The sequence below is a fragment of the Bison bison genome, unplaced genomic scaffold (assembly GCF_000754665.1).
Source record: "Bison bison bison isolate TAMUID 2011002044 unplaced genomic scaffold, Bison_UMD1.0 scf7180017864366, whole genome shotgun sequence".
Lineage (NCBI taxonomy): Eukaryota > Metazoa > Chordata > Mammalia > Artiodactyla > Bovidae > Bison > Bison bison.
The window spans coordinates 2,443,953-2,460,167 of NW_011494938.1; the positions used below are offsets into that span (position 1 = coordinate 2,443,953).

A 16,215-nucleotide genomic window follows, 5' to 3' on the forward strand; every position below is an offset into this window, starting at 1 on the left:
CTGATAATGTACTCTGCATATAAGTTAAATAAACAGGGTGATGATATACAGCCTTGACATACTCCTTTTCCTATTTGGAACCAGTCTGTTGTTCCATGTCCAGTTCTAACTGTTGCTTCCTGACCCGCATACAGGTTTCTCAAGAGGCAGGTCAGGTGGTCTGGTATTCCCATTTCTTTCAGAATTTTCCACAGTTTATAGAAGGACTGTGTGAAATAACATCTGTCATTTCAGTTCAGTCGCTCGGTCGCGTCCAACTCTTTGCGACCCCATGAATTGCAGCACACCAGGCCTCCCTGTCCATCACCAACTCCCGGAGTTCACCCAAACTCACGTCCATTGAGTCGGTGATGCCATCCAGCCATCTCATCCTTTGTCGTCCCCTTTTCCTCCTTCCTCCAGTCCCTCCCAGCATCAGAGTCTTTTCCAATGAGTCAACTCTTCTCATGAGGTGGCCAAAGTACTGGAGTTTCAGCTTTAGCATCGTTCCTTCCAAAGAACACCCAGGACTGATCTTCTCTGGTTTTATAAATGTGTAGCTGTATTTTACGTGATGCTGGATCCTTGAATAGGAATGTAACCCCAATTATAGCAACTTTTCCAGGATTATCTTAGTGAAACTGGGGCCTGTCTATGTTGTTTTTCATTTGTGAGATATAGGTCTATGTGTAAGATAGTTCTTCTTATTCAACTTTTATAATAAGTTCCTCTCTCCATCCCCCATGTCATAGTTGAGATTTTGGTAGGATAGGCGCAGATATCTAGCCCAGAATTTGGTGTATGGGTCTAAAACTGAGGAGAAAAATCAGATTTGGAGTCATCAGTCCATGGGGCTGCGAAGAGTCAGACATGACTGAGCGACTAACACTTGAACTTTTCATGTAGGTGATAAACATATGGGAGTAAGTGAGATTAGTTAGGGGAAAGAACAGAAGGAGGGAGCAGACAGACAAGGATGGACTCCACATTTGAGGGGTGAAGGAAAATATGTAACTCTAAGAAACAAATGGAAAAAGAAACAAATAAAAAGAAGCAGTTGGGATTGTGTGTCACTGGTAAGAGAGAGTTTAAAAAATGAAAAATCGAGCCCCCTTCTCCCCCCCATCACCAAAAAAAGCCTGTCATGTAGTTTTAGGGTGCACCTTTCAAGGAAGATAAGTCAACCTTGAAGGTAAAGGGTGTCTACAAAAACAGTTTAAACCAATGAGGGCATGCAGTTATATGTATAAAAGTAAAACTTTTGTCAAAAGTTCCGTTCATGTTTTGTTTTAAAAAAAGGTTTTTAAAATCTTGCTTAGTGTTGAAGAGGAATCCATTTACAAAGTCTGTTACGTACACACAGAATGCTATGGCTGGTGAATAGAAAGCTGAGAAGCATCTGGGTTCTGGTCTGTACTCCATCCATTATTTTAACTGCTCAAGCACTCAGTCGTCTAATAGGGTGGGAGATCTGTAAGCAGATCAGTTATTGTCAGGTAGGTAATTGCTATACCAGAGATGACAAAAAGTTCTTGGGCAAATGATTTACGCCTTTGGGGGCTCCGTTTCTTTACCTGTAAAATAATAATAAATTATTATTTATAGTTGACGTAGCACCCTTCACACAGTTTTGCATTGCCGTAATGTTACTTGCTTCTAATTAAAAAGTATAAGTGCATATATGTGTTTGTATACATATCTGTGTACTTCTAATATATGTTAAAAAATTCATTATATGGTACACTTGATAAAAAAAAATCTGTCTGTACACTGAGGCTGTCAGGCCCTCAGCTAATGAAGTGTGTACAGTAAGATAGACCATACTAAATGCTCTTGGTTAGTGAGTGCTGTCTACTTTAATCCAGTGAGAGTTCTACCATCCTTTGAAGAGTTGAGCGTTTTTGAAACATGTTTGTCTTCTGAATTTTATTTTGCTGCCATTTTAAAAAGTAGGGAGTGGTTTTGACCCATAATGAGTGACAAAGGGATGCAAGGAAAGACTGTCCTGCCGGTTATGAAAATTTAAGTTTTATGAAGAGCGGTGGCTGAGATGCCTTCAAAGAAATGGTTGAGGAAAACGAAGGTAAAGAGTGCGGGGCATTTATGAATAGGTGACCACCAAATTATCTTCCTGAAGCATGGACAGTCTCTCATTGTCAAAAGTGCCTATTTTGTGTCCTTTGATACAGGGTGACTTTGTATTCAAGGCATTTATTAGCTTCTATTATGTGCCCTGTACAGTGCTAGTTGCTGGAGTTACTTTGGTGAAAAAAAAAGATACAGGCCTCTTGAATGTTACGATTTGGTTGGAAAGATAGAGTTAACAAGGGACACATCGGAGGTCAGTTTTGCCCAAGCACTGTATGGAGCCAGTGTCCTAACTACCACTGGTTCTGGACAAAAACCATGTAAACTGCATCGTTTATCTCTAGCTCAGCCTCTCCCTCCCTCTCAGTATTCCCACACTCTAGGATAGGCATAGTTTAAGGAAAAAATTTTGAAATTTTGTAATTAAGTATCTGAATCTCTAGAAACATGTCAATAAGCATGTATAGTGCATGTGACTAGGAAAAAGGTTAAGAATTCAGGCTAGGGAAATAACATTGAAATCTGTATTTGCAAGCCAGACTATGTTCTTGAATACAAACCCCACACTTGAAAAAATTACTTGCTTTGTTTATTTAATCAGATTAAACAAACCTTTAATTACTTTGTGTTTATAGGTTCAGGGGCAGGTTCATCCAACTCTTGAGTCTAGTGATGATGCTCTTCAGTATGTTGAAGAATTAATTTTGCAGCTATTAAATATGCTCTGCCAAGCTCAACCCCGAAGTGCTTCAGATGTAGAGGTATGATTAGTTTTGCCTTGTATCTAATATGTGTGTTCATTGTAATGTCAATATAGGGGGGAGGTGTTTGCTCTTCAGTTCCACACAGTGTCTAATGGTATGTTTAAAATGATGACTAGATTTCTTTTAACTTTGTATTGAGTGTCTGCTAGCTTGTATATGTTTTTGCATCAAACTATTCCATTATATGCTTTTAATCTAAAGTCAACTCTTATTGACCTCTAAATAGTACTTCTTGATGCTAGAATGACAGATATATTTAAGAGTGGAATATATCCAAGTGTTTCTTTTTTTCTTGTTGTTATTTCTTAAAGTCAGCTATCATTTCAAAAGCATTTCAGCCAATCCTTCAATCTTCAGTGCTCTGTGTATTTTTAGATAGGAAGTGAACCCCTCCCCACCAGTTGGAAGGGAGGGAAACATCAAAATTCTAGGAAGGAAGATGTCACAAATATGACATGGCTCCTGTCTTTTTATGGCTTGTAGAGTAGTGGAGATACAGGTAGATGTATGGGCAATAACATAATGTGATGTCCTGTGAGTAAAGGGTATGTGGGAAACCATAAAAAAAAAGCAAACTAATAATGCAGACTTTGGGGCTCAAGTTGGGATTCTCAGAAGAGCCACCTAAATTGAGTTCTTAAGGAGTCAGGTTTGAGAAGAGAAAAAAAGAAGGTTTGAAGTACCAACTATAGAAAATGGGAGATAGAGCTGGAAATATAAAAGGAGTTTTCTGGCAATGATGTAAGGTCATTTGACTTTGAAGATCTTGAATGTATAGTGTACAAATCTTTGCATTTCTATGATATTTCTTTTGTGGTCCTTGTGTGGGCTCAAAAAAGACAGTTGAATGGTATTTCACCATGGCTATACAGTGACAGAACAGTAGGGCAAGAGGGTTGTGGAAATTAGTAATAGTGCTTTACAACCCTTTTCAGGACACAACACACTAGAGTGTAATGATGACTGTGGTACACAGTGGCTGGGGAGGAGGTGTGTCTCTGTGTACCCCTGCTGTGTTCTCCTGAGGCAGTTAGCAATTGATATATAGTTATATCCAATAGGAAGCTCAGCTGAAAAGAGCATCAGAGAATCAAATTGGATAAGGGAAAAAATGAAATTTAATAACAGCTGATCTTTGAGCACTTGCTCTAAACGCTTCTGTGTTTATATTTCATTTAAAGTTTTTAATAACCCCATGAAGATGGTACTGTTTTTCCTGTATTAGAGTATGAGGTCCAGAATATAAGGTCTTATTCACTACCAAACCCCCAGCACCCAGAACAATGTCTGGCGCTGAGAAGGCACTCAGGAAATATAGTTTGAATGAATTAATGTGGAAACTGAAGCATAGAGAGGTTAAATAAGTTGCCCATGGTTATAGCTAGTAAGCAGTGAAGCCAAGACTCTCATCCAGAAAGTCTAAACTTCCGGGCATACATTCCAGTAAACTATTCTGTCAGTTATGAGAGGGGCAGGTAGATTGGAAAAACATGGAGGGAACAGGGATTTCCCAATAAGATCAGAGAGTTGATAACACTAGAATACCTGATAGAAATAGAATAGATTGGGATCAGAGACAAAGTTGTTAGGATTTAAGATTCTTAAGGTAACAGTTCCAAAAGCAGGATGTCAGAGATTAACTGACCATGGGTGAGTGGGTCTCTCTCTGGATTTTCTATCCGCATTCAGTGATCTGTATTTCTGTTTTTGTGGCAGTACCGTTACTGTTTGGATGACTATAACTATGTAGTATAGTCTGAAGTCAGGGAGACTGATTCCTCCAGATTTACTTTTCTTTCTCAAGATTGCTTTGACTATTTGAGATCTTTTGTATTTCCATACAAATTAAAAAAATTTTTTTTGTTCTAGATCTGTGAAAAATTGCATTGGTAATTTGATAGGGATTGCATTGAATCCTGTAGATTGCCTTGGGTTGTATGATCTTTTGACAGTATTGATTCCTCCGATCCAAGAACACAGAATATCTTTCCATCTGTTTGTGTCCTCTTTAATTTCTCTCATCAGCGTCTTACAGTTTTCAAAATACAGGTCCTTTGCCTCCTTCAATAGGTTTATTCCTAGGTATTTTATTCTTTCTGATGCAGTGATAAAAATGGGATTGTTTCCTTAATTGTTATTTCTGATCTTTTGTCGTTAGTGTATAGAAATGCAACAGCTTTCTGTGTATTAATTTTGTACCCTGCAACTTTACCAAATTTATTGATGAACTGTAGTAGTTTTCTGGTAGCATCTTTAGGATTTTCTGTGTATAGTATGATGTCATTGCCAAACAATGACAATACTTTTTTCCCAGTTTGAATCCCTTTTATTTCTTTTTCCTTCATCTTAGAATTTTCTTTTTACCCTGTGAACTATATCCTTAAATTTTATTTTTTGGCTTTCCTTTTCCTTTCATTTTTTTTTTCAACTTTTTTTCTTTTCCTTCGTTCCTAAAGAATCTTTGTAGTTTCTAATAAGTTTGTCACTCACATTTAGATTTCCAAAGTGATTTCTCATTATTTTCTACCTTTCTAGGCAGAAAAAAAAATTCTCCTACACATTCTAAGCCTTTATTAATAGCACTTTAAAAGTGCCTCCGGGTCTGAATATTTGCACTCAAGTGCATGTATAAGAATTTTCATACAGCCTAGAATGTTTGTATTGGAATTAATCTTCAAGATTATCTATCTAGGCACCTTTATTATGTAAAGGAAAAGACAGGTTCTGCTAATGAGACAGAGCTGAATTGTGAACCTAGCTCTTTATATTTTATTTTTCCCAAGGCCACTAAATGTCAGTCAAAGTGGAGAGTCTCAATTTAAAGCAAAACTGTTAATCTTGAAAGTGGCAGAGTAATAGACTTTAATTCATGGGTCTTTTATCGACCATTTCTCCTTGGGCTTCTTTACCTTAAATTATATAAGATAATTGTAAAAAGAAATTTTATTTTGCTCTGGAATTATAATTAAATTTTCCACGACAAGAGATAAAGTATTTCCTTCATTCTGGCCTTTTTCACAATCAAGGCATCTTTTTAACCCTGTCAGTCTTTCCCATGACCTTTGGTAGTACTTCTCAAATAAACAGTCTAGTAGTATACTAATAAATAAGTTAAAAATGTTTTCCTCATCATTATTATTTTCCCTTTCTTGCCTTTTCTTTTATCGTTCCTGAGACTTTCCTTCCCCTTCTTTTCAAAACAGTAGATCAACTTGGAACTAGGTGGATAAAATTGAGATGAGAAGGGATTGCTGTTGTGTTTTCTTTCTCTTCTACCTCAACCCCTGCCTGCTGTTTGCCTCTGTAATTCTACCAATGGTTTGTTTTTTTTTTTTTAAGATGTATGTTAAGTGTATTTAGAATTGGTAGGTTGAGTTCAGCTTCTGTATTACTCTCGGTTATCACCTCTTATGCCCAACTAAATTTTTATAAATGAATAGGAAAAATCAGTGCATTGCCTATAGTAAAAGAAAGTTTTATTTTAAGAAACTTTGTTTCAGTTTACTATGTATGTGATTACAAGGGTGTGATCCAAAATGTATTAAAGAAAGAAAGTGAAGTTGCTCAGTCGTGTCCGACTCTTTGCGACCCCATGGACAGTAGCTTGCACCAGGCTCCTCCGTCCATGGGATTTTCTAGGCAAGAGTACTGGAGTGGGTTGCCATTTCCTTTTCCAATGTGTTAAGAATTTATTATTTCTTACTATGCATTGAAGTTTGCCCACCTCCATGCCTGCCAGTGAGCTATAGGGTTATACTATTATAAGGTTTGTAATCATGGTTATACCTATACCTATTCAGTTAACCATGGGTTAAACCCATCAATATGAAATTTTTAATTGAGAATTATGGTAAAGTTAGTCCAGAATCTCTTAATCGTAATTTTTGGATTAGCAAGTGTATAGTAGTGACTTGGAAAAAAGGAAAAGAATTCTTGTTTTGAACGTTCCTTTCCAACCTTTTCCCCATTCCTTTATTATTCCTTTTTCGCTTGCCAAACTCCCCTGGTATTTTGGGCCTTTGTATTGCCTTTATTATATAGGTTATAGTATCCTAGCAAATAGCTTTTCAACTAGACATTTGAAAAAGTTTGTTAACTCCATTTTTAACTACAGTAATTTTTTTTTATTAGAATTAAAATGATCACTTCTTACATTTGACAGCTGACATTGCCTTAGATGAAGAGAAAATTTATTAAACTTGAGTAGGTTAAACTATTCTCAATTCATAAATTTGTTCATAACATGTCCTAGAGTTACTGTGTCCTTTTTCCTACAGAATATCACATAATGATCTTTTCAATAGCAATTGCTAGGACTTTCAATTTACATTTATTGTAATTTTACCTAATAATTTTTACATATTACTGGCTAAATATGGAACAATTCAAAATACGTGTTAAAATTATGTAGTAGTGACCTCTACTGGTTGTAATTATGGTATCCTGAAAGTGGATTTTAGAAACTTCAGAGGTTGAAAGTACCTTTTGTTTGAAATGAATTATATTAGTTTACTAAAGTCGGGAAATTCAGCTTTTACAGTAACCTGAGTTCTTTACCTTTGAATGGGAATTCTAACCGAATGAGTGCTAGACATTAAAATGAAGTATCGTGATGAAAATTAATGACCTGTGGAAGATGCAGACTCTAATGATAAAACTACAGTGTATTAAAGTTGGCTGTTACTAATGTAAACCTTGATTTCCATGCTTTACAAATAGTTTTGAAATCAAGTACCTTTTTGCATGATGGATAAAGAAAAACAATTCTTACAAGTTTCAAGTGCAAAATGGTATTTTAGATTATAATTGATGTTGAAAGAAAGGACAAATGAAAGTTGAATTTAGATATTTGCTTTTTGAACTTAGATCTTGTTCCTTGAAAATTTATGTAATAATGTTTTAAATAGCTTCTGCTCATTCTTATTATCAGCTTTATCATGGTGAAGTAGAAATTCAGAATATGATGTCCCCCCATTAATAGAAGGAGCATTTAGACTCTTAATTGCCTAATTAAGAAACTAGTACTTTGGCAGTTATAGTTGTCTCTTAGTTTAGGTATGTTTGTAGTATAAATTATACCACATGTGAAACACCTGCTTTTGGTATTCTTTGATTTTTAAAAGTAAATTATAAGTGAAGAACACTATTTAATATATTTGTTGCTTAGTTTTTATTTTCCTATTTTCCAAGGAACGTGTTCAAAAAAGTTTCCCTCATCCAATTGATAAGTGGGCAATAGCTGATGCCCAATCGGCTATTGAAAAGAGGAAGCGAAGAAACCCTTTATCTCTCCCAGTAGAAAAAATCCATCCTTTGTTAAAGGTAAAGCTGAAATACTACCTTCTTGCCTCTTAAAAGCAAAATAAAACCCATGATTTTCAAGCACAAGAAATATATATTATGGATAATAGAGTCAACTGAAGAGTGACATTCTCTCTTTTTAGTTTTTCCAGGAGTTTATGTCATGGGGAGGGATGATATAATAGGAAAGTATATGTTCAGCAACATGATTTAAAGTAGTTTCATACCCACAGTAATCATCAAATTGAAAGGACTAAGAAAGTTATAATTGTGAATTTTGTTAATCTCAGATGTTACCAGAACCTCAAAGAGTTTGCAAAACTCCTTTTTCTATTGGCTAGACATACTTGTCCCTATAAATCCTTCAGATTTTAATCCTTCACATCATTAGAAGTGTAGGGACCTCTGTAAGATTGCCATAGGGCCATGTGTCATCTTTGAACAAAAATTCCATAAAGATCACCTATACTATCTAGTCTTGCTGTGCTTAGTCGCTCAGTCATGTCCAACTCTTTGCAACCCCATGGACTGTACTGTAGCCCGCCAGGCTCCTCTGTCCATAGGGATTCTCCCAGCAAGAATATTGGAGTGGGTCGCCATGCCCTCCTCCAGGGGATCTTCCCAACCCAGGGATCGAACTCAGGTCTCCCACATCGCAGGCAGATTCTTTACTGTCTGTGCCACCAGGGAAACCCAAAACTACTGGAGTGGGTAGCCAGTCCCTTCTCCGGGGCATCTTCCTGACCCAGGAATCAAACTGGGGTCTCCTGCATTACAGGCAGATTTTTAACCTGCTGAGCTACCAGGGAAGCCCTACTCTCTAGTCTTACTTGTCATTTTTATTAGTCTAGTCAGTCAGTTGAATCTCTCCAGAACTAATAGAAAAAATAACTGCTGGAAACTTTAATAATGTTATTTGTATTTTATTTAATGACATCATTGATTAACTCTCACATTAAAAATATGGGTATTAGAATAATTAAAACCTTAATAATATTTCTGATATCAGTAATTTTTTACTATAATATAAGCAAAATGCTAATACTTTTATACATCATGTCTAAGTTTTATTATTCAACAGAGTTAATTATCATCATCCCCACTTTGTAGATGAGGTAACTGAGCAGAAAGTGGTTAAGTAACTTTTTTCTAAGTTCACAGGGCTCTAAGTGATAGTGTTAGGAAATTCAAGTCTGGCTGGACACTTGTATGATTAAGACTATCAAAGAGTTATGTTTTGTCCTTTATTGTTTGAACAGAAATATCTGCCTGTATCTTACTAACTGGTCTGAGGATGTTAAGTGCAACTTACAGAAAATTACTAAGCTATTAGTTGTTGCACTTCTTTATGATTCTCTTACAGTTGATTTATAAAGTTATATTAGTGTCAGGTGAACAACGTAGTGAGTAAGTTTTGTAGGTTGTACTCCATTTAAGGTTATTATAAAATACATAAACTTATTTTGAAGTTTTTTCCTTAATTGGATTGTTTAGAAAATAGAATCTGTTTTCCTATGCGAATTCATCAGGCCCACAAAAGCCCATACTCTCTTTGAAATTGGATAGCGGTACTATTTAATATGCCCTTAATAACCACTGTTGTCCAGCAGGACACAACAGGAATTTTTTTTCCATAGAAACAACTTAGATACCAGGAATGTACCACTAAGTTTTTAGGAAGTCCAGGTTCCTTTGGATAGAAGGATAGAGGTATAAGGATAGTAGATATTCCCAGATACCAATTAAAGGAAAAGAAACTTGTTTGTCATTATTAATTCTGGGTATTCTGAATTAGATAACAATGAGCATTTTCCCCTCCCACAGACTTGGGCTTCCCTTCCTAGTTGAGGGATTATCTCTATAGTTATCTGTACTTCTTAAGTATTTTACATGATCATAGGTAATTTTGGCTTACCTTTTCTTACCTTACATTTTCAAATAGCAATATGTGTATTATTCATAGATGTACCACTTTACAATGGCCTTGGTAAAAGTTACGCTAAACTGTATACATTTTTTTAAAATCAGCTTGTCAAATCTATAGTAAATAATTTTAAAAGTGCTTTTCTTTTAATTTTTCAGGAGGTTCTAGGTTATAAAATTGACCACCAGGTTTCTGTTTACATAGTAGCAGTATTAGAATACATTTCTGCAGACATTTTAAAGCTGGTGGGGAATTATGTGCGAAATATACGGCATTATGAAATTACAAAACAAGATATTAAAGTGGCAATGTGTGCTGATAAGGTAAGATACTGATCTATATGTTCTATTCTTATATTTTTATTTGTGACTTAAATGGGTGCTAACATACTACTCAGACAGAATAAAATTGTATATTGTCTGTTAGGTTATACTTTTAGTAATCTAATAGCAAAAACTCCAGAGATCACTTTATCTAAATGAAATTTATATATAGAGTCCTAAAATGTGTTTAAATATGTCATGTAGCTTTTCTTTTCTGTATTGTTGCATGTAGGGTTAATAACAGTAATTCATCTCTTATTAGTGAACTTCTTAAGTTTTTATTTGGATTGGAAGAACTAGAAGATTATGGATTTATTTGAAAACAATTTTTGAAAATGTACAAATGCTAAACTCTTGGTAGTTTTATTTCAGTGCCTAACTTTCTTTAGATACTGCTAGTATGGTTTTACTATGATAACATTAAGAGCAAACATTTATTGAAAGTTGAGCATGTATGTGACTTATTTCATTTGGTCCCTAAGATATCCCTCTACAGTAGATACTCTTATCTACATTTTATAAAAGGGAAACTGAAGTTCACAGAGATAAAGAAATTGGTTCAGAATTTTCTGAGATGCTTCAAAGCCTAGACTTGAACTCCAGATCTAAGTCTAAAGCATTGGACTATATACTACCTCAGTATTTTTATTTAATAAAAATGATCTTTCAAAAAAGAAAATATTTTCTAATAAAGTATTTCATCCCCTTTTTTCTGTTATTGATTTGAAATATTCTTTCTGATTACCTAATCCAGTTAAATATATTTTAGTATTTATTGTTCTTTCAGAATGTGAAAATCACCTGACCTGAAGGATTTCAAATTTTTTATTTTTTAATGAATAAGTATTTTATTTTAAAAGAGTAAATGAATATAAAATATTTGATGCTTTTAAATGAATTGATAAATAAAATATTTCTGAGTATGTATATAGCTCACAGAGAAGAGATGCAAGAGAAGCATAAAATGAGGCTGTAGATTTGATGAAAGGGTACTTATATTTGTGAAACAAGCAGAAAGTGATACAAGGTAAAATCTTATTTTATTGTTATAGGGATAATGATGTAGAAGTACACAGGAGGGAAAAGATGAGGTTTAGCAAGAGGAGGAAGAGGAGGAGGAGGAGGAGGAGGAGAAGACTTCTTGGGGAAAAAAATGGGACTTATTTTGATCAATCACCAGAAACCTGGGAGTTATTCAAATATGAGTTATGTGAGGCCCTGGAATGAAATGGTGATGCCAAGGGTATGAAACAGAGGAAACTAAGAGAGAAATCCAAGACAAGATTTGGAAACAAAATAGAAGTACTAGATTAACAAGAGAGACAGACAGACAGATACTAGTATTGACAGAGAACTTAGAAGAGGCAGTTTGTGATACCGGATGTAAAATTTTGTCTTAGAGAAGCTGTAGAGGGAGCAGTAACATTATATCCAAGAAGAGGTTATTGTGTGTCTGTTTATTGTCATTTAAGAACTGTATTCAAATAACAGATTTTGTTTAACTTCAAATTTGACTATAGATTCATATTTTATTATAGTTTTTTATATCTCTGACTATGCAGGTATTAATGGATATGTTTCATCAAGATGTGGAAGATATAAATATATTATCTTTAACTGATGAAGAGCCTTCCACCTCAGGAGAGCAGACTTACTATGATTTGGTAAAAGCATTTATGGCAGAAATTCGACAATACATAAGGGAACTTAATTTAATTATAAAAGTTTTTAGAGAGCCCTTTGTCTCCAATTCAAAATTGTTTTCAGCTAATGTAAGTATCATTGTGTGAATGTATATCATTACATGTGTTGTTAATTTTACATGACCACTCAAATTTGAATTTGTATAGTTCATGACTGCTAATTTGTCCATTTTTTAAAAGTTGTAGGGTTTAATTTATCATGACTATGATCACAAATGAAGTTGCTACAACAGTTTTAATTTATTTTTTAATTTTGAGGGAAATTGCTTTACAACGTTATTTTGGTTTTTGCCACACAATACAAATCAGCCGTAGTTATACATATATCTGCTCCCTGTTGAGCCTCTCTCCCCTCCCCCAGCCACAGCAGTTTTGATTAACCACCAGAAAGTAAAAGACAAAATCTAAGCTAGACTGATTATGTAAGTATAAATGAATTCACAGAATCTTCTACGAGTTCCAGAGAATAAAGCATCTTGTTTAGGTGGAAGATTTCTGTGTTTAATTTGACTCATTTGCATCATTGAACCAACACTGCATCAGTGCTGCCTATATTGTTAGATGCCATACTTGGCAATGGAGATTCAAGATAAATCAAAAACTATTTACTTTTCTCAAGTACAATCTAGTCAAGACAGAGATGTCAACTCTAAATTGCAATACAGTACTAATTACCATAACAGAAGTATGTGCTAATATGCTATGTGCTGATTACCATAACAGAAGTATGACAACAGTATTTTGGGGAGCACAAAGGAAGGAGCCAATAACTGGAAATCTAAAGGATTACTGATCGTACAGTAGTAATCAAACCAACCTGATTGGGTCCCGGAGAAGTACTAAGGAAGAATAGCTGAGATTGTCTAAGGAAGTTGCATTCTAGTAATTTCTAAAACTGTACCTACATAATCATGGATGACTGATGGAGAAGTGGTACTCACAACAGAGGCTGAGACGGAATGTTCAGTCATTGTTATGACAATGAGTGAACATTAAAAAATAAAGGAGTAAATGACGAGTTGTACAAATCTGTAAATATAGTAAAAACCATTGAATTGTTTACTTTCAATGGATGAATTGCATTGCCTATAAATCATATTTTAATGAAGTTGTTTAAAAAGAGAAAGAGATAAAGAGTAGACAAAGATATTCTTAGGACACAAAAAATCAAGAACCATGAAATTAAAAATTAATAACCTAGATTGCATTAAGACAAAAAAAACCTTTTGCTCTTCAAAAAGCATTATCAGAAAAATAAGAACATAAGCCACATATTGGTGGAAGCTACTTCAAATACATACATCTAACCAAAGGATTGTATTCAGAATATATAAAGAAATTCAGCAATTCAGTAATAAGAAAAACAGCTTGATACTTTTAAATGGGCAAAAAATTCAACACTTTATAAAAGAAGATACAACAGTGATCAGAAAGCATGTCAAAGGATGACCAACATCAGTATACTGTCACTGGTGTTAATCATTTAGTCATGTCTGACCCTTTGTGACCCCATGGACTGTAGCCTGCCAGGCTCTTCTGTCCATGGGGTTTCCCAAGCACAAATACTGGAGAGGGTTGCGATTCCCTTGAAGGATCTTCCTGACCCAGAGATCCCGGGTCTCTTGCATTGCAGGTGATTCTTTACCATCTGAGCCAAACCCCCACACATCTTAATAGTCATAAGGAAAATGCAGATTAAGAACATTATGAGACACTACTGGATACTCATTAGAAAAGCTAGAATTAAAAAGACTGACAATACTGGATGTTGAAAAGAATGTGGAGCAACTGCTTTTGGGAATGTAAAATTCCCACATTACCTGTGAGAATGTAATCTGGTATAAATATTTAGGAAAATAATTTGGTAATTTCATATAACATTAACCATAAATTAGCCATACTACCTAGCAATTCCACTACAAAATCACACTTGGGCAAAACATCCGTTCAAAGTTCAGAATAGACCAGTGGATTTTAATTTAACAATACAAAGTTTATATAGTTTCAGATTCTACCTTGCAACTAACCTTTAAGAAGCTACATATTGACTTGTGTAATACTGTAAAAAGATAATCACTCCATATATATGCAATGTCCAGAATAGGCAAATACATAGAGAAAGAAAGTGGATCAGTAGTTGCCAGAGACTGGGAGTGGGTGTGCAGGGAAAGAATGGATACAGTATTTTTAGGGGGGATGATGATTTTCTAGAATTTGATGGTAGTAATGATTGAATAGTTTTTGAATATGTGAAAATCGTTGAATAGTATATTTTAAGAGTGAATTTTATGATATATAACTTGTATCTCCATAAAAATAACTATGCAGGAAAAGGAAAGAGTATCCACAATTATTTGGATAGACTATTAAAATAGTCCTCTCTTTTCCAACTACATGTCTTTTAAAGCTAGATTTTCCTCATATGCTTTAACCAAAGCAATGTATCACAAGAGATAGAATGCAGAAATATACATGAAAAGCCAGCTATCTTCAATTAAGCTAGGTATTAGAGATTGTGTTAGAAAATGTAAAGCAGTACCATTCTCCTCACCAAGATTTTTGGTTGTTTAAGAGAAACTAGCTACTTTTCATAAAAGTGCTATTTATTGTTATTTTTAAATGAATTAAATTTTTTATAATTTTCTTGATTTTAATGTCTAATATGGTAAGTGTAGTAAATGGCAATAGTAAGTAATTTCTAATATAGTAAGCAAATAGAGTTTTCAATAATTTTTAAAAGTATAACGGACTCTTGAGACCAGAAGGCTTGAGAACCAGTGACCTAGAGCAATGTACCTACAAATTGTACTTCATTGCAAAAAGAATTCTTTGTCTTTTACTTGTATTTGTAAAGTTGTTAAAATTTTTCACTGTATCTGCCATTTTAAATTTCATGATTATAAAATGACTTATTGGCTCAAAATAAAATTTTTATTATACAACCTAACTGAATTAATATGTTTTTCTTTCCAACAGGATGTAGAAAATATATTTAGTCGTATAGTGGATATACATGAACTTAGTGTAAAATTACTGGGCCATATAGAAGATACTGTGGAAATGACAGATGAAGGCAGTCCCCATCCATTAGTAGGAAGCTGCTTTGAAGACTTAGCGGAGGTGAGTACTTTAATTATACACCAAAAAATCGTGCATCTAGAAGGCCTAAATGCAGTTCACAGGCCTAGATTTAATTCAAATACATTTGAATAAAAATTGGAATATGAATTCTTATTTCCAGCTAACATAGACATTAACTGTTAGCTGCTCAACTGTATTGCCCCTTCCTCAAAGGGTCACTGTCAGCATTTGTTTCTGTTATTTCATAAAACTTAGAAAAAAAGGAGTCTCTCATCCTTTATAAAAACAAGCAGATCCCAAAGCTGTCTTCAGATCCCACAGTTCACACTTAATTGGCTATCTTATCAATGAAGAGGCCACAGAACTTGGACCTAAGGTCAGGCTACTTATGTTTCAGTCTAAACTCTTCTACTTATTAGTTGTATGTAACCATGGGCTATTTACTTCACATCTCTAAACCTCCCTATCTATATTTGTAAAATAAGGATAATAATAGGACTCGGGATTTTGTGAAAGTTAAATAACCTACCTGAAATATTTAGCTAGTCACCTTCATACGGCTACTTAATATATGATAACTGTGCATTATTATTTAGAAAAAGAAAATGAAGTCCAGGACCTAGTGGCATGGTGATAAAGAATCTGCCTGCCACTGCAAGAGACACGGGTTCAATCCCTGGGTAGGGAAGATACTCTGGAGAAGGGAATGGCAATCCACTCCAGTATTCCTGCCTGGGAACTCCCATGAACAGAGGAACCTGTTGGGCTACAGTGTATGTGGTCGCAAAAGAGTCAGACATGACTTAGCAACTAAACAAGTTCATTATTATTTAGAATAGGAAAATCAAGTCTAAGGTTTAGATGATGATCATAGGGGTAGAAAAATGGTAACCTTCTTGATACTTCAGCTGCTAAAATATACAAGTTAGCCCTAATAAGTTAGCATTGATTGTCATTCTGAAATTTCTCACTCTTGCTTTGTTCTCATTCTAAAATCAACTGTATCTTTTATTATAACTCAGGGTTGAGTTTATAAAACAAATTAAGACTTT

General features: G+C 34.6%; 1 protein-coding gene across 3 annotated transcripts in view; it reads left to right on the plus strand.

Annotated features, from left to right (window-relative positions):
• SOS1 (son of sevenless homolog 1 (Drosophila)) overlaps positions 1-16,215 on the plus strand; it is a 132,270-nt gene that overhangs the window by 50,584 nt on the left and 65,471 nt on the right. For 2 of the 3 annotated variants that reach the window (XM_010855571.1, XM_010855572.1), the window contains exons 2-6: positions 2,703-2,828; positions 8,022-8,153; positions 10,215-10,379; positions 11,942-12,151; positions 15,059-15,202. In XM_010855571.1, coding sequence (XP_010853873.1) covers positions 2,703-2,828; positions 8,022-8,153; positions 10,215-10,379; positions 11,942-12,151; positions 15,059-15,202 — 777 coding nt within the window. The remainder of the gene's footprint in view (positions 1-2,702; positions 2,829-8,021; positions 8,154-10,214; positions 10,380-11,941; positions 12,152-15,058; positions 15,203-16,215) is intronic. The other variant, XM_010855573.1, reaches the window with a different exon arrangement.